We start from the raw sequence: 22137 nt of genomic DNA on the forward strand, positions 1-22137 counted from the left end.
CCTGTGGCCCTTTCACAGAGCTTATACAATTTGACCCCATACCGGGCGCGCTTGCTTGGGATGTATTGCTTGAAGCCAAGGCGCCCGGTAAAATGTATTAGGGACTCGTCTATGCAGATGTTTTGCTCAGGGGTATAAATATCTGCAAATTTCTGGTTGAAATGGTCTATGAGGGGCCGAATTTTGTGGAGCCGGTCAAAAGCAGGGTGGCCCCTGGGACGGGAGGCGGTGTTGTCGCTAAAGTGCAGGAAACGCAGGATGACCTCAAATCGTGTCCTGGACATAGCAGCAGAGAACATGGGCATGTGATGAATTGGGTTCGTGGACCAATATGACCGCAATTCATGTTTTTTTGTCAGGCCCATGTTGAGGAGGAGGCCCAGAAAAGTTTTAAATTCGGAAACTTGGACTGGTTTCCACCGGAAAGGCTGGGCATAAAAGCTTTCCGGGTTAGCGGTGATAAATTGTGTGGCATACCGGTTTGTCTCTGCCACGACTAAGTCTAAAAGCTCCGCAGTCAAGAACAGCTCAAAAAATCCCAGGGCCGAACCGATCTGAGCCGTCTCAACCCGAACTCCAGACTGGGCGGTGAAAGGGAAAACTACGGGTGCGGCTGAAGTTGGGGACTGCCAATCAGGGTTTGCCAGCACCTCTGGGATTCTAGGGGCTCTACGGGCACGTCTTTGCGGTGGCTGCGACGGGGTCACTACTGCACGTGCCACCGTACCAGCTTCAACTGCCCTTCTGGTGCTCGCTACTTCACCAGGTTGTACGGCAGTGCTGGTACTAGGTCCAGGAAGGGCTGGGCTGCTGGTGTATGCCTCACCACGTAATCCGGCAGCACCAGCCCCACTCTGCTGCTCTTGAAGCGGATCCTGCGCAACCTGTGGTCTAGCGACACGGGGCCGGGTACGCCTGCTGCTATCAGGGACCTCAGCCTCCTCGTCCGAACTTTGGGTCAGAGAGCCACTGCTTTCTACAGGTTCGTATTCTGACCCGCTGGATTCATCAGATGAGGGTTCCCACTCCTCATCCGACTGGGTCAGAAGCCTGTAGGCCTCTTCAGAAGAATACCCCCTGTTTGACATGTGGGCAACTAAATTTAGGGGTATTCCCTGAGACTACCCAAGAAAAAAAAAGCAAGCCTGTCTTACAAATGGGAGGCTAGCGAAGTACCGGAGGCCGCTGCGGTTGATAAAAAATATCAAAACTGATTTTTTTATCGCCGCAGTGCGTGTAAAGTGAATGTGCAGTGATCAAAAAAAAAAAATTTTTTTGTCACTGCGGTGGGGCGGGTGTGGGCGAACGCACGTGTGGGCGACCGATCAGGCCTGATCGGGCAAACACTGCGTTTTGGGTGGAGGGCGAACTAAAGTGACACTAGTACTATTATAGATCTGACCGTGATCAGTTTTGATCACTTTCAGATACTATAAAAGTACAAATGCTGATTAGCGATACGCTAATCAGCGAATAACGGACTGCGGTGCGGTGGGCTGGGCGCTAACTGATCGCTAACTACCTAACCAAGGGACCTAAACTATACCTAAAACCTAACGGTCAATAACAGTGAAAAAAAAAAGTGACAGTTTGCACTGATCACTTTTTTCCTTTCACTAGTGATTGACAGGAGGGGGTATAAGGGGTGATCAAAGGGTTAATTGGGGTGATCTGGGGGCTAGTATGTGGTGTAGTGGGTACTCACAGTAGATGTGCTCCTCTGCTGGAACCAACCGACCAAAAGAAGGAGCAGAGGAGCACAGCAGCCATATAAACCCATCATATTTACTAATATGATGGGTTATGTGGCTGCTGATTGGATTTTTTAAAAATCAGCAGCCTGCCAGCCAATGATCGTGGCCGGCAGGCTGCTGACGAAATAGTCTTCTGCGAGATGCCGGCCCGCGATGCGCATGTGTCTCGCGAGAGGACGCGCCGATGCGTCCAGGAGGAACTAAACAACCACCTCCCGGACGCATCGGTGCGTACAGCGGTCGGGAGGTGGTTAAATTGGAATAAAAAAAAAAAAAAGCAAGTTTAAATGTCCGAATTCATAAACAGTTATAATTAATGACTTCTCTACTGTAAGAATAAAGGCCAATGCATGCCTCATGTAACCGCAAAACAAACGCGTTCAGTGATGTGAAGAAGCATGCTTTTCATATGCTTCACTATATGGCACGCAATGCACAATTAGGAGTGGCAATACATATACTTTCCATTGTGTTGTGTTCTGATGTTACAGGGAACACAATGCCCATGGTTTACCTAGCCTCTCACTGATAAGGGATTAAGTAAATATGTGTTTTGCAGGACTAGAGACACTTGTATAAGTGAAGGGAATGGAGGGTCAATAGTTCAAGACTGAAGCTGTAAACCATTGGAAAAACTGCTGTCATTCAGCTAAGGCCCCATGCACACGGCCGTGTGCGGGCCGTGGAACCGCGGCCTGGATCCCTCCTGAGAGCAGGAGCGCACGGCGTCACTGGTTGCTATGACGCCGTGCGCTCCCTGCTGCCGGCACAGTACAGTAATACACTGGTATGATCTATACCAGTGTATTACTGTTCTGTGCCGGCAGCAGGGAGCGCACGGCGTCATAGCAACCAGTGACGCCGTGCGCTCCTGCTCTCAGGAGGGATCCAGGCCGCGGTTTCACGGCCCGCACACGGCCGTGAAACACGGCCGTGTGCATGGGGCCTAAGGCTATAAAACGTGTAAACTCAGAATGTTATCTTAAACTTTAAACATGACTATGGGATTCTTCTAGGGAAATCATGTTTTAAAATAAATGTCCCTTCCTGGATCCTCCCACTGCTCTGTCTTCAGCAGAAGATCAGCACACAAAGGAGAAGGCAGCAGCTTCTGCCCAACTACCTCTCTGTGCTAGAAGAGCTTAGAAGAACTTCTTTCTTTCCTTCAAGGAATGTATAAAATACATTTGCATATTAAATACAGAGGAGTCGGAGTCGGGGAGTCGGAGTCGGAAGTACAAAAAACTGAGGAGTCGGAGTCGGAGTCGGAGCATTTATCTACCGACTCCACAGCCCTGCCGGCAGCCCCATAAAAGTGAATGGAGTGGTGGCTGCACTTGCTTAAAGGGAATCTGTCACCACATTTGAGCATATTAGACTGATCAAATGATCTCCTCTCTCCTTTTCCACTGCACCCGCTACGAATTTGACCGCGCAGCCGCAGTGGAAAAGGAGAGAGGAGGAGAGTAAATGGGCGGGCAAAGGCACACAGAGGGCGGGGTTATGAGCCGTTGAGGAGGTGCTGCCTGGGGCTCAGACGATTGAGACGCCGCTCTGGGCACTTGAGAGGGTGCATTTACAGAATCTTAAAAGTTCATTTTTGGCTGAAAGAAAACTCCATTAGATACAACAAAGGTACCGTTTTTAAGTTCTCGGTGGCACATATAACGCTATTTGATCAGTCTAATATGCTCAAATGTGGTGACGGTCTCCCTTTAAATAAATGGGACCTCCGAAAATAGAGTGTGCCAATTGGCCATTTTCGACGCTCCCATAGGAATGAATGGAGGGCCGTTGCACATGCACGGTGCACCCTTTCAGTACTTTGCGGGCTCCATTCTAAGTATAGACATTAGCAATATGCCCCCAATGTCTGAAATGGGAATACCATTTTAATGATAGCTGAATATCCCATTAAAGAAACCTTAAGACATCAGTTTTAATACTGTCCATAATGGTTATAGTACAAAGTAAGCTGCATTTATATACTGTGCACAATTAGCAACTGCAATTATGTGACAATTTGGGTGTATTCACATGTTCGCAATGGACTGTGAATACCAGTCTGTTTTCAGGTGGCCAAAATCTAGTAAAAATTGTTAGTTTTGATGTTTTTTTACTCGCGTGTGAATGTACCCTAAATTAAAGGCTATGTACACATCAGGCAGCCTTTAAGTGTTTATGACCTTTAAGTAATTTACAGATAAGGGTCATTAGATTACCGACAAAGTGAACTTACCATTCACAAAGCTAGAAAAACAGTTAACCCTTTGAGAAAGAACGGATCCATATTTTTAACAAACACCGACTGAAAAAATTATTTTTTGCCCAAAATTAGTAAAATGAAGCCCTGAAAAAAATGCCCCGAAGGTGTACATAGCCTTTAAAAATTTGTCGTACATAAGGAAAAACTAAATATGTAAATAGATTTACACTAAAGATGTAGAACAACCATGATATAAGAAAATAAACTCTGTTATGACTGATTACAGCTCTCATTTTATTAGCATTTGAGAAGCCGCTTGCCTGCATCCGGAGGCTTATTGATCAGCATGGTGTGCATGGACATGATGTTGGGGCCAGTGAAACACTCCACGTACTGCAGAATCTAAGAGACAAGAACAAGCTTTCAGTATATGTAACATAGTACATAAGGCTGAAAAAATACATTTGTCCATCCAGTTCGGCCTGTTAACCTGCAAGTTGATCCAGAGGAAGGCAAAAAAATAAATATCCCCGTGAGGTAGAAGCCAATTTTCCCCACTTTAGGGGGAATAAAAAATTCCTTCCCTCCAATCATAATAACTCCCTGGATCAACGACCCCTCTCTAGTAGCTATAGCCTGTAATATTATTACACTCCAGAAATACATCCAGGCCCCTCTTGAATGCCTTTATTGTACTCACTATCACCACCTCCTCAGGCAGAGAGTTCCATAGTCTCACTGCTCTTACCGAAAATAATCCTTTTCTATGTTTGTGTACAAACCTTTCCTCCAGAAGCAGAGGATCTCCCCTCATCACAGTCACAGTCCTGGGGATAAATAGATGATGGGATAGATCTCTGTACTGACCCCTGATATATTTATACATAGTCATTAGATCTCCCCTCAGTCGTCTTTTCTAAAGTGAATAACCCTAATTTCAATAATCTTATTGGCCTTGGCAGCAGCTGCCTGACACTGGTTTCTACAGCTTAGTTTGCTGTTTATTAAAATTCCTAGATCATTTTCCATATCAGTAATACCAAGTGTTTTATCATTTAGTATGTACGGGTGTCACGGCGGATGTGCACTCTGTACAAAAAAAGATAACACACCAACCAGGCTCTGGACGAGAAACAGGGGAAGGGTCACCTCCTAGCTTATCCCTGACCTCTTTCCCTGCACTGCTCAGCCCACAAGCAGACCTTAAAGGTAGGTGTGCTTGTGTCCTCCAGCCTGGGCCGACAAAAGCCTGAACTCCCCAAGATGGTGAAGTGGGGAGATAGGAGCAGTCTGCTTGCACAGAACCTGAATGGAATAGAAGACACAAACAACCGAACTAGAAATGACACTTATCTCCGAGAGCAGGAACTGACAGCCAACCTTCCCAGACCAAATGAACAGTATAATCCGCTCAGGGCACTGGGCAGTGTGCTATTTAATCTAATGACCCCACCCAGTGCACCCGATGAGAGGCGGATCCAGCACGGCTCCAAAGCAACCACTAAACTCGTGCTGCTATCCTGGCCGACCTCCGCACATTGTCAGAGTGGGGCATGACAACGGGTGACTTGCATTATTCCTTCCCATGTGCATAACTTTACATTTGTCAGTGTTAAACCTCATCTGCCACTTATCTGCCCGAGCCTCTAATCTATCCAGATACCTCTGTAGTAGTATACTGTCCTCAGTGTAAATTACTTTACACAGTTTAGTGTCATCTGCAAAAATTGATATTTTACTATGCAAGCCTTCTGCAAGATCATTAATATATTAGAGATTAGGGCCCAATACTGACCCCTGAGGTACCCCACTAGTGAAAGTGACCCAATCTGGAGTGTGTACCATTAAGAACCACCCTCTGTTTTCTATCATTGAGCCAGTTACTTACCCACATACAGACGTTTTCTCCCAGTCCGAGCATTCTCATTTTATATATTAACCTTTTATGTGGTACAGTCCTCTGGAAAGTTTTCAGACCATTCACATTTTGTTATTGTGCTAAAAAGTTCAAGTTGCCCCCCAATCTGCACGCAATACCCCATAATGACAAACTGAAAACAGAATTTTAGAACTTTTTGAATTTATGTTTGCATTTATGAAAGTATAAACTAATATTTCCCATGAACATAAAATAAGTATTCAGGTCCTTTGCGATGACATGAAATTTAGCTCTGGTGGCCCCCAGAAGTGGCGTCTGAGATCCCCAAGGGCCAAGTAACTAAGTTTTCATATGAAATATGTTTATGTTATACACATATAGCCTACACTGTGCCACACAATATACAGTATACCGCTACACTGTGCCAAAGGAGTGGGGTTTAAACAGGAGGAGGGAGGTGCGAAGTGCGCTGGAGGGGCCCTTACAAATATTTGCTGAGGGGCCCAGTCACTTCTAGTTACGCCCCTGCTTCCATACCAAGTAATTGCGGCAAAAAGGGCCTTGGTAAAAGAAGTGACCAAGAACCCAATGGTCACTCTGGCCAAGCTCCAAAGATCCTGTGTGCAGATGGAAGAAACTTAAAGAAGGTCAAGCATCACAGCAGCATTCCACCAATCTGCACTTTATGGCAGAGTGGACAGAAAGAAGCCTCTCCTCAATAAAAGACACGTGAACGTTTGCAGAATAGCACCTAATGGACTCAGACTGCGAGAAACAAGATTCTCTGGTCTGAGGAAACAAAGATTGAACTTTTTGGCCTGTATTCTAAGCGTCATGTTTGGAGGAAACCAGGCACTGCTCAATATAATTTTTACAGTGAAGCACGGTGGTGGCAGCATCATGCTGTGGGGGTGTTTAGCGACTGGGACAGGGAGACTGGTTAGGGTTGAGGGAAAGCTGAATGGAGAAAAGTACAGATATTCTTAAGGAAAATCTGACACAGAGTGCTCTGGACCTCACATTGGGCCGAAGGTTTATCTTCCAATAAGACAATGACTCTAAGCACACAGCCAAGACAAAGCAGGAGTGGTTAAGGGACAACGCTGTGAATTTCCTTAGGTTCAAGTCAGGGCTCTGTCTGTGCCACTCAACCAACCATCTCTGGTGAGACTTAAAAAATGGCTGCCCACTGACAGTCCCCATCCAAAATTGACAAAGCTTGAAAGGATCTGCAAAGAAGAGTGGCAGAAAATCCCCAAATAGAAGTGTACATTTGTGGCAACAAATTCAAGAAGACTGGAGGCTGTAAATCACTGCCAAAAGGTGCTTCAACTACTGTAAGTACCGAGTAAAGGGTCTGAATACTAATATCAATGCAAGATTTTATTTTTTTTTTATTTTCAATTAGGCATCTTTCACACCTGCAGCTGGCAGGTCTGGTAGACAATGGCGGCCAGACAAAAACTTCTGCCGCAGTGTTTGTTGTCCAGCCAAAACGCTGCATATTTGCAAGGTTGAGGCCAGAAGGTGATAGTATCTCTACCTGAAAAGCCTGCCAGATTTCCCTGCTGCTAGTGTAAAACTAGCCGAAGTTAGCAGTTTGTTTCCACTTACTCATTATGGGGTATTGAGTGCAGAATGATGGGAAAAATTTTGAACTTTTTATTTTTTATTTTTACCCCAGGCAGGCCGCAACATAACAAAACGTGAAAAAAGTGAAAGGGTCTGAAGACTGTCCACTGGATGTCAGCCCTTAAATGCAAAGTTTTAAAAGAAAATATTGAGAACTCAAAAGGTGACAAATGCATAGATTCTTTAAAACGTACTTGTATCAGGTAACATTTATCAATTACCTGTCATGAGAAATATCAGTATATCTGACTAGTGTACGAGTTAAATCCTGTATTTTCCCCTCTTTTGCTTAATCTAGCTCAAATTGCACACTGAACACAGGAGATCCTGCTCCCATATCTTTCTGTAGCACACCCTCACTAGAATCATGGAGGACATTATGCAGCAACACTGAGCAGTGCATTTACAGTCAGATCCATAAATATTGGGACAGCGACAATTCTAAAATTTTTGGCTCTATACACCGCCATAATGGATTTGAAATGAAACGAACAAGATGTGCTTTAACTGCAGTCTGACAGCTTAAATTTGAGGGTATTTACATCCAAATCAGGTGAACGGTGTAGGAATTACAACAGTTTGCATATGTGCCACTTGTTAAGGAACCAAAAGTAATGGGACAGAATAATAATCATAAATCAAACTAATTTTTTTTATACTTGGTTGCAAATTCTTTGCAGTCAATTACAGCCTGAAGTCTGGAACATAGACATCACCAGATGCTGGGTTTCATCCCTGGTGGTGCTCTGCCAGGCCTCTACTGTAACTGTCTTCAGTTCCTGCTTCTTCTTGGGGTATTTTCCCTTCAGTTTTGTCTTCAGCAAGTGAAATGCATGCTCAATTGGATTCAGGTCAGGTAATTGACTTGGCCATTGCATAACATTCCACTTTTCCTTTACAAACTCTTTGGTTGCTTTTGCAGTAATGCTTTGGGTCATTGTCCATCTGCACTGTGAAGCGCCGTCCAATGAGTTCTGAAGCATTTGGCTGAATATGAGCAGATAATATTGCCCGAAAGACTTCAGAATTCATCCTGCTGCTTTTGTCAGCCGTCACATCATCAATAAATACAAGAGAACCAGTTCCATGGTCAGCCATACATGCCCACACCTATGACACTACCATTACCACCATACTTCACTGATGAGGTGCTATGCTTAGGATCATGAGCAGTTCCTTTCCTTCTCCATACTTTTCTCTTCCTATCACTCACATAGGATGTTGTTCCAGAATTGTGAAGGCTTTTTTAGATGTTGTTTGGCAAACTCTAATCTGGCCTTCCTGTTTGAGGCTCACCAATGGTTTACATCTTGTAGTTTTTATAGTCCATGCACGAATGCACTTTGTCCCTTGTATAATGAGGGTCCTCAATTTAAAAAAAAATTAAAATAAAACACAAGTAAAAGGAGAAAGATAATAGTAACAAAGGGGCAGTAAGAGATAAGGGTTAGGCCTCATGCACACGACTGTATCTTGTTTCCGTGTCCGTTTTTTTTGGTGGATAGGATGCGGACCCATTCAAAAAGAAAAATAGTGCACTTCCTTTTTTTCTAGTTTGCGGACAAGGATAGGCATTATTACAATGGATCAGCAAGCAAAGTTTAAAAATTGCTTACCGCAAAACACATACGGTCGTGTGCATGTAGCCTTAAAAGGGATATAAGTTTTTGTATGCACTTTTAAATAATCTTTTATTTTTATTATGATCTTTTTCCTTTGAAGATGGTGATGTTTTGATCTATGGGGCATGTCTGGTAATATTATATTGAAGATGTATAAGGTCAAAGGATAATTTACCTGAGGGTTTTGAGAATAGGGACTGAAGGACCTTTTGAAAGGATTATGTGATGTTGATGTCATGATCAGCTGACCAGCCGGTGATCACATGGTCTACTAAGATTGCACAAGGTCAAGAGATTATTTATTCGAAGATACTTAGAACAGTGACTGAAGGAACTTTGAGTCAATCATGTGATGGCGATATCAAGATCAGGTGATTAGCTTGTGATCACATGGTTGGGGGTGACGTGGCCGACGCATGCGCTATGTGACTGCCGTCCGGATGTGCTCCAATCACGTCGCTTGATTTGGGCGACGGGGAGGCGCTGAAGGAGGCAGCCACACATGGACAGGACTGCGCCAGAAGTTCCCCCAATACAGGTGATTGTGATTAAATAATTAGTTAAATAATTGATTTCCCTCCTCTCTGCCCTATATATGCCCAGTGTGTCTTCGTGTTAAATGTACCTCCTGACGAAGCCTACGTGGCGAAACACGTGTAGAGGTTGAACCATTTGGGGATCCATTGTCACCGCGAGCAGTAGCAATATGGGTATGTAATATGAGACTTAGTTGATGTCTTGACTGACTGTACCACCCAGTGTCAAGTAGTTACCATGATTACAGGCTTTGACCATCAGTCATATAATTAGATATTGCCGTAGTCTGACATTCAACCCGAGTCCTAAACTGAGGAGGGTGAAAGGATTTTCTGTATAATTATGTTAGAGGTCTGATGTGATATGTCATTATTATTGTTATCCATTATCAATTTGATTGTCATCCGACTCTTCATTATTTTGGTAACTGTGGCTGCTCAAGGTGCAATTTTCCTCCAATGCGATTCTCCGCATTGTTGAGCCCATTTTTTAGAGGCTCGCTTCTCTACATCCCATCCCTTTTGACTACAAGTGATATTTATTGTTTGATATAATTCAATAAAATTATTAATTTTATATAAACAGTATCCTCGTTTTTGGTGTTTTCAGTTCCTTTCCTTATCCATACTATTTTCTTCCCATCACTCTGGTACAAGTAAATTTTGGTCTCATCTGTCCATAGGATGTTGTTCCAGAACTGTGAAGGCTTTTTTAGATGTTGTTTGGCAAACTCTAATCTGGCCTTCCTGATTTTGAGGCTCACCAATGGTTTACATCTTGTGGTGAACCCTCTGTATTAACTCTAGTAAAGTCTTCTCTTGATTGTTGACTTTGACACACATACACCTACCTCCTGGAGAGTCTTCTTGATCTGGCCAACTGTCGTGAAGGGTGTTTTCTTCACCAAGGAAAGAATTCTTCGGTCACCCACCACAGTTATTTTCCGTGGTCTTCCGGGTCTTTTGGTGTTGCCAAGCTCACCGGTGAGTTCTTTCTTTTTAAGACTGTTCCAAACAGTTGTTTTGGCCATGCCTAATGTTTTTGCCATCTGATGGGTTTGTTTTGTTACTTCAGCCTAATGATGGCTTGCTTCTCTGATAGTGACAGCTCTTTGGATCTCATCTTGAGAGTTGACAGCAACAGATTCCAAATGCAAATAGCACACTTGAAATTAACTCTGGGCCTTTAATTAGGATAATGAGGGAATAACACACACCTAGCCATGGAACAGCTGAGAAGCTAATTGTCCCATTACTTTTGATCCCTTAATAAGTGGGAGGCACATATGCAAACTGTTGTAATTCCTACACGGTTCACCCCATTTGGATATAAATACCCTCAAATTAAAGCCAACAGTCTGCAGTAAAAGCACATCTTGTTAGTTTTATTTCAAATCCATTGTGGTGGTGTATAGAGCCAAAAAATTTAGAATTGTGTTTATGTCTTAATATTTATGGACCTGATTGTATTTATGTTACTCACTCACAATAATCATAAAAAAAAAAATATGCATCAATACTGAGCAGTGTAGCTGTAAATCCACCACTTAGGCAAAATACAAAATTTAACAGACAGGAGCAGGGTCTGTGTGGCTGTGCCTCCCTACAGTTGACCCTTCTTCATCCCCTTTCCATTTATATAGACTTCTGTTCACTGTGCGTAACCTGGTCCCCAAGGTGGAATTTACCGTAGCTTTGAAAGGAGACAGAGGAGAGGAGATGAAGTGGCTCATACCTGTGGTAGACTGCAGTATCGGAATAGTCCAGGAAGCTCCTGAAAATACTGAACTTTTGTAATTGCTTTTTGATCTGAAACATTTTCTGACTTGGCAACGACAACATCCCGCATTACAAGCATTCCAGGTGCTGTCAATTCTTTCCTGCAAACTTTGTCAAAGACATCCCTGGAAAAAATAGCGAGATCAATTCAGTAATGAAAGACAGTAAATAATGCCTGAATAGTTGTAAGGCAGTGACTTGCCTACAAGGAGAGAAATAATTATATGAATGTGTATTTGTACCTAAATTCATCTATGTCCTTGTGTGATACCAGGTTTTTTATAACAAGGAATCCATTCTCCTCATAGAACTGTCTCTGTTCTGGGGTCAGAAGATTATTGTCCAAGGTGTAGCTGTTGGAAATGAGCACAGAAGCAAAATCACCATCAGAGGTTTTTGTAATGCAGACGGCAATAGAAGGAAATATAGGTAACAGGTTATCAATGGTGATCAGTGTTATTACTGTATGTTCTTGACTATATGCCTGGTGTAAGGTCCAAGTTATGGCTGTTTATGCTGCTCATGTACTGCAATTACTCATCTCTGCTTCCTCCTAGCTTGTAGCTCCTTACATGTTACCAATAGCACACGTCACCTGTCACCTATGTACTTCAAGTCTTACAATAAGTAACAATCTTTTCAGCTATGTAGTCCTAGTTGTTTTACTTTTATTATTAATTCAATCAAAAGTAAATTAAGGCAGACAGTTACCAGGCCACAACTGGGTACTACCGTTCCACTATATGTCCACAAGATAAATAGTATAGATTTATAGTGGCTCACCCTTCTAATAGCTAGGGTAGGTGCTCTAACTAAAGGTGTGGTTCACCCTGACCACAATATAAAATTTGAAAGATATAGGCATGTTATAGTGGGCACTCAATATCTATTGCTATATATCAGGTCCGATTTGTAATAAATTATTTATTATATCACAATATATCATACATGATACAAAATAAGACAGTATAAAATATCTCAGTCTGGTATAGAATATTGCGGTTTGTTAAAATTGATAATGTCAGATGTATATCTTTATATCTAAAAAAGTTCTGTTTATATCCTTATAAAGGTTGCACCTTTGTTCATAGTGCTACAGAGTCTCAATCGTATGTTTATGCTATTGGGGAAACAATTCACAGTCCTGTGCAGTATATCCGTGAGTATGAAGTTCAATGTTACTCACTATTTGGGGTCCGACTTGCACGTATCAGCCCGTGGTGGCGTCCCACCACAGGTCAGTACACTCACCCGGTTTCTTTATGACACTATGAAGTGTCTTCCGATATTCAATATCCGCAGTATCGTTACGGAACTTGAAGATCTGCTCACCGCTGGCTTCTATGCGCCCCACGTGTAGCTGGCGTTCTATGTTTTACCTGCACTCCACGTGGTCAGGGCGTCAAAGGAATCCTCACTTAGTATTCAGTTCGAGGCTCCTATGGTGAGTCAGGGATGATGTAAATTACCGGCTATGCGGTTATGTCCGTAACTGTGCGTGCTGATCAGCTGATGTCTCCGGTATGATGAGGTGTCTTGTTCAGTATAAGGGTCCCATAAGGCTATGGATGGGACCCTTATACTGAACAAGACACCTCATCATACCGGAGACATCAGCTGATCAGCACGCACAGTTACGGACATAACCGCATAGCCGGTAATTTACATCATCCCTGACTCACCATAGGAGCCTCGAACTGAATACTAAGTGAGGATTCCTTTGACGCCCTGACCACGTGGAGTGCAGGTAAAACATAGAACGCCAGCTACACGTGGGGCGCATAGAAGCCAGCGGTGAGCAGATCTTCAAGTTCCGTAACGATACTGCGGATATTGAATATCGGAAGACACTTCATAGTGTCATAAAGAAACCGGGTGAGTGTACTGACCTGTGGTGGGACGCCACCACGGGCTGATACGTGCAAGTCGGACCCCAAATAGTGAGTAATATTGAACTTCATACTCACGGATATACTGCACAGGACTGTGAATTGTTTCCCCAATAGCATAAACATACGATTGAGACTCTGTAGCACTATGAACAAAGGTGCAACGTTTATAAGGATATAAACAGAACTTTTTTAGATATAAAGATATACATCTGACATTATCAATTTTAACAAACCGCAATATTCTATAATATTCTATACCAGACTGAGATATTTTATACTTTATACTGTCTTATTTTGTATTATGTATGATATATTGTGATATAATAAATAATTTATTACAAATCGGACCTGATATATAGCAATAGATATTGAGTGCCCACTATAACATACCTATATATGTCCACAAGAGTCTGCCATTATCAGCAGTGGCTGGACAGTGTCAGACTGTGCAGGGACACCCCTCCAACAAAATACTGCAATCTGAAAATAAAAATGTACTTACCGAAAGGTGGTTGTGGCAACCTGACCTGACACAGGAACTGCTGTCTGAACTCTATGTAAGGTGAATACAATCCTTTATCTGTTTTTACTACAACATACCTAAACACACACACAAAAAAAGTAAAACTCATCTATTTTCACATATGATGATCATAACCAAGAGAAGATAAAATACTACTGTATGCACTACTATGTGATTTTGCACAGCAAAAAAAGAACTGAGTCCGATTTACACAGTGTTACGATCAAACTTTTTTGCACGCCTAAAGAGCAGTCGCCCATTCCCCCTAAAAAAAGATATCCCCAGAGGTCAATATTTGCGGTTAAGGAGGACCTGCTCTCAACATTTAGATTTCTTGGGGAAGGCAGCAGATCTGAAAACTAGATTTTCAGACCGTGGCTACCCTATAGACACACTTAAATCAGCCTTTCAGGCAGCTCTGGCATGTGGCCGTACATCCCTTCTTACTCCCAAAAATATGCAGGCTCCTGTGAATATCCACCGGAAAAACACACGGGAGATTCAACTCATCAGCACCTATGATGAGGCTTCAGTCAGATTGAGGGAGATCATTTCTAAGCACTGGCATGTACTTAGAAGGGACCCCCAATATCTGAAGTGATCAAGGAACATCCTAGCATCAGGGACGTAGCTAAAGGCTCTTGGGCCCTTGTGGAAGAGCTCAACTTGGGGCCCCCCTTCCCCTCACTGCCTTGTGGCCAGGGTTACAGAAGCGCATTGCCTTTGTGCTGCATGAGTAAAAAATTTAAATGGCACCCCCCCCCCCATACCAAATTCTTGACCTAACCCCTTCCCTCCAGCCAGATGTGTAACTTGACCAGCATGCACTTTCTATAATACCAGTGTCTTCTTATGTGGCACAAGGGTCTTTGCCCCTCAGGCTCCTGGGCCCGGTAGCGACTGCTTCCTCTGCACCCCCTATAGCTACACCCCTGCCTAGCATCACTTGTAGGAGAGGAAGGAGTGTACGGGATTGGTTGGTTAAAAGTCCTTTTTTTGCCAGAACCAGTATCCAGAACATGGTTGGACAAACGCACCTACGGGAACTACAGATGCTGTGTAGCGTGTAAATACATGAAGTGTGGTAAAACCTTTGAGAGTAAAAACACCAATAGGACATATGAAATCAGGGACTTGATAAACTGCAAATCCAAAAGGGGTGTTATATTTAAAAAAAAATAAAAAAAAATCACATGTTCCTGTGGTAAAGAGTATGTCGGCAAAACAACGAGAGAGCTGAGAAGGAGAATTGGGGACATCAATAACTCAAGAGACACTTCCGTTTTGCGTCATGTGAGAAATGAACAGTGCAGGGATCCAGACAAAAAAATAAATAAAAAAATAATACCTAGTAGCCATTGGCTCCTGAACTGAAAAATTTAGGAGCCAATAAAAATTATTAGTTGCCAAATCGAAACTGAATGAAAATTTTGGTATCGTGACAACGCTGCACCGATCAGATCGGCGTAGGGTTGTTTCAATACCAACATTTTTATTCGCTTTCATCACCATAAAAAAGTATTGTGATACTCAATACCACGCAGAAAAGCCACATGCATTTTATGAAACGTTCGGCCCATAATAGAACAGTCCTATGCTATTTTTTGGGGTGACAAGGTGACTAAAAATTGGCAAATGCTCACCGCATAGGAGATATTTTTTAATAATTTTATAGTTTGGACTTTTCGGATGCAGCGCTGTGTAATATGTTTATTTATTGTACTTTCACACTAGCGTTTTTCTTTTTCGGCATAGAGTTCCGTCCTAGGGGCTCTATACCAGAAAAAAACTGGTCATATCCTCATGCATTCTGAATGGAGAGTAATCTGTCCAGGATGCATCAGGACGTCTTCAGTTCAGTCATTTTAACTGATCAGGCAAAAGAAAACCGTAGCATGCTACGGTTTTATCTCCGGCGGCAAAAAAACTGAAGATGTTATAAGGGAAAATAATAGCATTCTTTAATACAGAATGCATAGTAGAAGGTCAATATAAAACATTGGTGGCGCAGTGCGCCCCCCCAGTATAATAAACATTGTACGCCCCCCCCCCCCAGTATAATGAACATTGAGTGCGCTCCCCCAGTATAATAAACATTGGGGGTGCAGTGGGCAGGGCCAATGAGGGTTAAAAAAATAAAATAAAAATTAACTCACCTCCTCCAATTGATCGCGTAGATGTCGGTCTCCTGTTCTTTCTTTAGGACCTGTCAAAGGACCTGTGGTGACATCACTGTGGTCATCACATGGTACATCATATGATCCATCACCATGGTAATGGACCATGTGATTAGCTCAGTGATGTCACCACAGGTCCTGAAGAAAGAACAGGAGACGTTAATTTTTTATTTATATTTTTTTAACCCTCATTGGCACTTCCCACTGCGCCACCAATGTTTATTATACGGGGGGGGGGGCGCACTCATTGTTTATTATACTGCGCCACCAATGAAGATAACTGACGTGTTAATAGAAATACAGGAGGCGGGTGCCGGAATGAAATAGCTGGCACCCGACCTCCATGACAGGGGGCTGCGATCAGCGGCAGTTGAGGGGTTAACTGCCGCTGATCGCAGCCCCCTGTCATAGAGGTCGGGTGCCAGCTATTTCATTCCGGCACCCGCCTCCTGTATTTGTATTAACACGTCAGTTATCTTCATTGGTGGCACAGTGGCCACAGCCCCTCCCCCTCCCATCTCTCTTAGTGGAGGAGGTCGCGGCAACACAGGGGGGGGGGGGGGAGAGGGAGAGACCCCTTCTCCACTGCGCTGCTGAGAAGAACATCGGCGGGGCAGAGAACGATCAGCTCCTGTGCCCCACCGCTGCACTCAGAGCTGCTGCGGCCGGTCTAGTCGCAAATGGCGACAAGACTAAAAAGTCTTGTCGCCATTTGTAAATTCTAAGTCGCATTGGCGACCATTTTGGTCACCATCTGGAGCCCTGGAGTGTCTTTCCTTTATGGGTATCGAGATGATTAAACCAACGAGGAGGCGAGGAGATTGGAATAGGAGAATTCTCCATTGTGAAGCGAAGTGGATCTTCTACCTAAAAATGGTACACCTAAATGGTCTTAACGAGCAGAAGAATTTTAGTTGCTTTATTTGAATCATTTCCATAACATTCATTTTTTGTCACCTGTTTGATCCATTTAAACTACCGTGGAGACTTGTGTATGTGTATCTTTTGAGTCACCAATTGTTTTTCCTTTGTTATTTCAGTATCTCCCTTCACTTCATAAAAGCCCCCTGATGAGTCTCGTTGCTGGGACGAAACGTGGCATGTAGGGAACCCAAGTGAGGGTATTTGTAGGGAATAGGCCCCAAACAGGGAAAGGTTCCGTGTCTGATAGGCAGGCGCTGATTAGTCCCTTTACTCTTTGGTAGAACGGGCTTTATATTTAGGGCTAATTAGAATACGTATAATTTTCTGCCGTCAAAACTAGGAGCACCGGTCACTCATGTCCTTTTACTACTCAATAGGATATTGTGTCACACAGCCGAGGCTGACCTCAATACTTCTGTAAGTGGTAAGACCGATTCATTTTTTTCTTCTTTATTGTAGCCTCAGGAAGTAGTGACTGGAGCTTGTTTACTCACTGCTATTGTTAGCGGTTTATTTATAATATTTTAATATACTTAGTAAAAGTTATGTTTTAATAGTATACCCTGTCCATAGAGCGCTTTAACATGCCTAAAACTACAAGTTGAGGTGAATGATCGACTACTTAAAATCAATAGAAAAAATGTCAGATGAACTGTCAAAGCAAGCAAAAACTTGTATTTACAAGTATATTAAAAGCTCTGTTTTACCCTGTATGAGCGGCTTGGGCAAACAAACGTTGTTACTTTCATCTGAAAACTGATGTAAATTCAACTAGAAGTCTAAGCCATCTTCTAGCTGGCGTAAATTTCTCTTTTTGGTGCACAGACCTCCCAAAATGTGCCAAAAGGCACATGCTTCTTAATAAATGTGTTGCACCTTTCACCAGAGTACTTTGTTACGACTGGCATGAAAAATGCCACTCAACAAATTTCCCCCAAAGTCAAAAAGAAAACTAAAACTGTAATTGGACTTCCCGGTAATTCTGTTTCCTTGAATCCACCATGATGGCTACGGATGAGATTGACCTCTTGTGCCAGATACCAAGTGGGTATATTCACAGTACAGACCAAAAGTTTGGACACCTTCTCATTGAAAGAGTTTTCTTCATTTTAAGGACTATGAAAATTGTAGATTCACACTGAAAGCATCAAAACTATGAATTAACACATGTGGAATTATATACATAACAAAAAAGTGTGAAACAACTGAAAATATGTCATATTCTAGGTTCTTCAAAGTAGCCACCTTATGCTTTCATTACTGCTTTGCACACGCTTGGCATTCTCTTGTTGAGCTTTAAGAGGTAGTCACTTGAAATGGTTTTCACCTCACAGTTGTGCCCTGTTGGGTTTAGTAAGTGGGATTTCTTGCCTTCTAAATGGGGTTGGGACCATCAGTTGCGTTGTGGAGAAGTCAGGTGGATACACAGCTGATAGTCCTACTGAATAGACTGTTAGAATCTGTGCTATGGCAAGAAAAAAGCAGCTAAGTAAAGAAAAAACGAGTGGCGATCATTACTTTAAGAAATGAAGGTCAGTCAGTCCGAAAAATTGGGAAAACTTTGAAAGTGTCCCCAAGTGCAGTCACAAAAACCATCAAGCGCTACAAAGAAACTAGTTCACATGCAGACCACCCCAGGAAAGGAAGACCAAGAGTCACCTCTGCTGCGAAGGATAAGTTCATCCGAGTCACCAGCCTCAGAAATCGCAGGTTAACAGCAGCTCAGATTAGAGACCAGGTCAATGCCACACAGAGTTCTAGCAGCAGACACATCTCTAGAACAACTGTTAAGAGGAGACTGTGTGAATCAGGCCTTCATGGTAGAATATCTGCTAGGAAACCACTACTAAGGACAGGCAACAAGCAGAAGAGACTTGTTTGGCCTAAAGAACACAAGGAATGGACATTAGACCAGTGGAAATCTGTGCTTTGGTCTGACGAGTCTAAAATTTGAGATCTTTGGTTCCAACCACCGTGTCTTTGTGCGATGCAGAAAAGGTGAACGGATGGACTCTACATGCCTGGTTCCCACCGTGAAGCATGGAGGAGGTGTGATGGTGCTTTGCTGGTGACACTGTTGGGGATTTATTCAAAATTGAAGGCATACTGAACCAGCATGGCTACCACAGCATCTTGCAGCAGCATGCTATTCCATCCGGTTTGCGTTTAGTTGGACCATCATTTCTTTTTCTACAGGATAATGACCCCAAACACACCTCCAGGCTGTGTAAGGGCTATTTGATCATGAAGGAGAGAGTGATGGAGTGCTGCGCCAGATGACCTAGCCTTCACAGTCACCAGACCTGAACCCAATCGAGATGGTTTGGGGTGAGCTGGATTGAAGGCAAAAGGGCCAACAAGTGTTAAGCATCTCTGGGAACTCCTTCAAGACTGTTGGAAGACCATTTCAGGTGACTACCTCTTGAAGCTCATCAAGAGAATGCCAAGAGTGTGCAAAGCAGTAATCAAAGCAAAAGGTGGCTACTTTGAAGAACCTAGAATATGACATATTTTCAGTTGTTTCACACTTTATTTTTATGTTTATAATTCCACATGTGTTAATTCATAGTTTTGATGCCTTCAGTGTGAATCTACAATTTTCATAGTCATGAGGTGGTCCCTCCATTTAGGACGAAGACAGCAAAGAAAATCCGCAGCACTCCTTGAAGTATAAATTTTTTTTTTAAAATTTTATTCACACATGTCAAAATTTAACAACGTTTCGGTTCTCACAGAACCTTTCTCAAGTCAGGTGAACATAAAGTGCATATGTGCAAGTATAAATACATTATCACATTGTTACCAATTGATTCATCAACCAATAAAAAACCAGTACACTCCCATATTTAAGGCATGTTACAATTCATTCATTAACTCCATGTGTACAGATAAAGACGGATCGCAGTGCTTCCTCATCATTTCCATATCGATTGTACTAGTAATTACACTGCACCGCTGCTAAAAGAGAGACGATGTGCAGTGTATCAAAGAGGAAGCAGCGCTCACATGGAGCACCGCAAATGCCCCTAAATACTACAGTGTAGAAATAGTACCATACAGATAGTCCCCTATAGTAACAGGTCTCCCCAAAGTACCACTAACACTAATAATTCTCTCCAAGAGAGCCCTTATTAGTAATAGTGCAAGTAGTGATAATGCTCCATGAAAGTAGTTATTTTAGCAGCAGTGGCCTCCAAATTGTGCCAAATAATGATAACACTTCCCAATTATACCACTGGTAATAGTAATAGATACTTTTCCTCATAGTGCCTCCTATAGTAATAAAGCACCCCTATAGTAAAATTGCCCTCAGAGTGTCCCCAATAGTGATAAAGATATGCATAGTGTCCGCGGTATTGATAAAGACTGTAGGACACACACATTCTTTCAGGTCAGCCTGCTTGTGGACTGTCCATGAATCTATGGCCGGTTGGCAACCCTGGCAGGAAGTGGAAAAAGCAAATAGAAATGTATAAATGACAGCTTTTAGAAAACTACACATCAATCTGCTCAGCTTCTCCTGCTCTCTAACAGGCTGCCTGCAGATTGCATTGCATTTTGTGGTGACAGGTCCTCTTTAAAGGGGTTGTCCAGCTCTGAAACATTATTCAGCAGTTTCCCCATCCTGATGCAGCCAATGCCTGGAACGTGCTGCCTAGAGATGGATGAACGGGAGCCAGGGTACAGAACTTAATATAACAAAATAGCGGATACCGCGCTAATAATCTAAAGCGATCTATAGAGATGAATGTTACTGAGAACCAAAAACCAACTATATAATCTGCTACAAATTGGATATCACAAGTCCATATTAAGCATGTGAAAAAAACTGATGCGAAAAGACAGATGTTATAAGTCTATGTTTCCCACATGAATTAACCACTTCGCTTCACTGCGCATAGACCAAAAAGCAGTTGTCTCGCGTCTATATTCACCATGCAATGGACCCGCTATCCGCCTCTAACATGTAGTTAGATCTTGCTGATGGCACCAACCACTCGTTCTTAAAGGTCAGGATTATTATGCAATGGACAATAATATGCCTCTCCAACAGATGGTTAGATCTTACTGTAAGGCTCCAGCTGTTCGTTTCATACAGGTCGGAATTACCATGCGATGAACCAGCTATCCGCCTCTAACATGTAGTCAGATCTCACTGATAGCACCAAACGCTTGTTCCTACACAAGTCAGGATTATCCTACAATGGACAATACTCTCCGTCTCCAACAGGTGATCGAATCTTGCTGTGAGGCACCAGGTGTTCGTTCCAAACAAGTCAGGATTACCTTTGCAAAGGACAAAGAAAGATGGTGCAATACCCTCACGGCTTAGAGGTAAGAAAATTTTATTCTACTCACAAGCATAAGTTTTCACATGCGTATAAAATGCCCGACCCGGGTTTCGCACTTAGCTTCATCAGGGGCTGCGTTATGAATGCCGCCAAAGGTCCACAGGTATATAACAACCCTTAACAAGTACGGACTTCCGTTTGTCCAGGCAATATGTTAAGACGTCACGATATACAAATACTAAAATAACTCTAATAATACATAAAAATTGTCATTAAGATACAATAAATATAGAAAAATTTAAAATGACATTACATCCACAGAAACTTAAAACAGTATTAAATATGCTTAATTTTGACAACTTGCTTGCATAATTAAAAGCAAATTAGGAAAAAAGTATTTTTATTTATTATTGTAGGGGTTCAGACCATACAGACTGATTTGATGTCCCATTCAATATTATGTCCATGTGGCTGCAACGTATTCATTTCATAAATCCATTGCGCCTCCCTTTTGTTGATTTGTGTGGCGGGATTACCTCCTCGCCAGTGGGCTTTTACTAATTCCACACCGCAGAATTTGAGGCCAACAGGGTCTTTTTGATGGAATTTTTTATAATGTGCAGAAACACTGTTTCTAATCCCTTTCTAATATTTTTAATGTCTTCTGCAACCCGAACTTTTAACTTTCTCAGTGTTCTCCCAATATACTGGAGACCGCAAGGGCACTCCAGCATATAGATAACACCCATCGACTCACACGAGATGTTTCCACTAACTTTTTTTTAAATGGATTTCGAGGTAGACACAATATCTTCTTTTTCGCTCAATTTTTTATCATTTCTTGAGCGGTTCCTGCAACATAGGCAAAAACCGCACCAAGTGAAAACATTACGCAATTTGGATGTGTTAGAGGGCTCTTTG

General features: G+C 42.6%; 1 protein-coding gene across 1 annotated transcript in view; it reads right to left on the bottom strand.

The window, feature by feature from the left end:
- Positions 1-22137, bottom strand: part of LOC122927828 (phytanoyl-CoA dioxygenase, peroxisomal-like) — a 43373-nt gene that overhangs the window by 13962 nt on the left and 7274 nt on the right. The window contains exons 2-5 of the mRNA XM_044280089.1: positions 13803-13846; positions 11651-11761; positions 11365-11533; positions 4281-4362 (exon numbers count right to left, since the gene is read on the bottom strand). Of these exons, the coding sequence (XP_044136024.1) occupies positions 4281-4362; positions 11365-11533; positions 11651-11761; positions 13803-13846 (406 nt within the window). The remainder of the gene's footprint in view (positions 1-4280; positions 4363-11364; positions 11534-11650; positions 11762-13802; positions 13847-22137) is intronic.

Source organism: Bufo gargarizans, chromosome 2 (genome assembly GCF_014858855.1).
Source record: "Bufo gargarizans isolate SCDJY-AF-19 chromosome 2, ASM1485885v1, whole genome shotgun sequence".
NCBI classification, from domain to species: domain Eukaryota; kingdom Metazoa; phylum Chordata; class Amphibia; order Anura; family Bufonidae; genus Bufo; species Bufo gargarizans.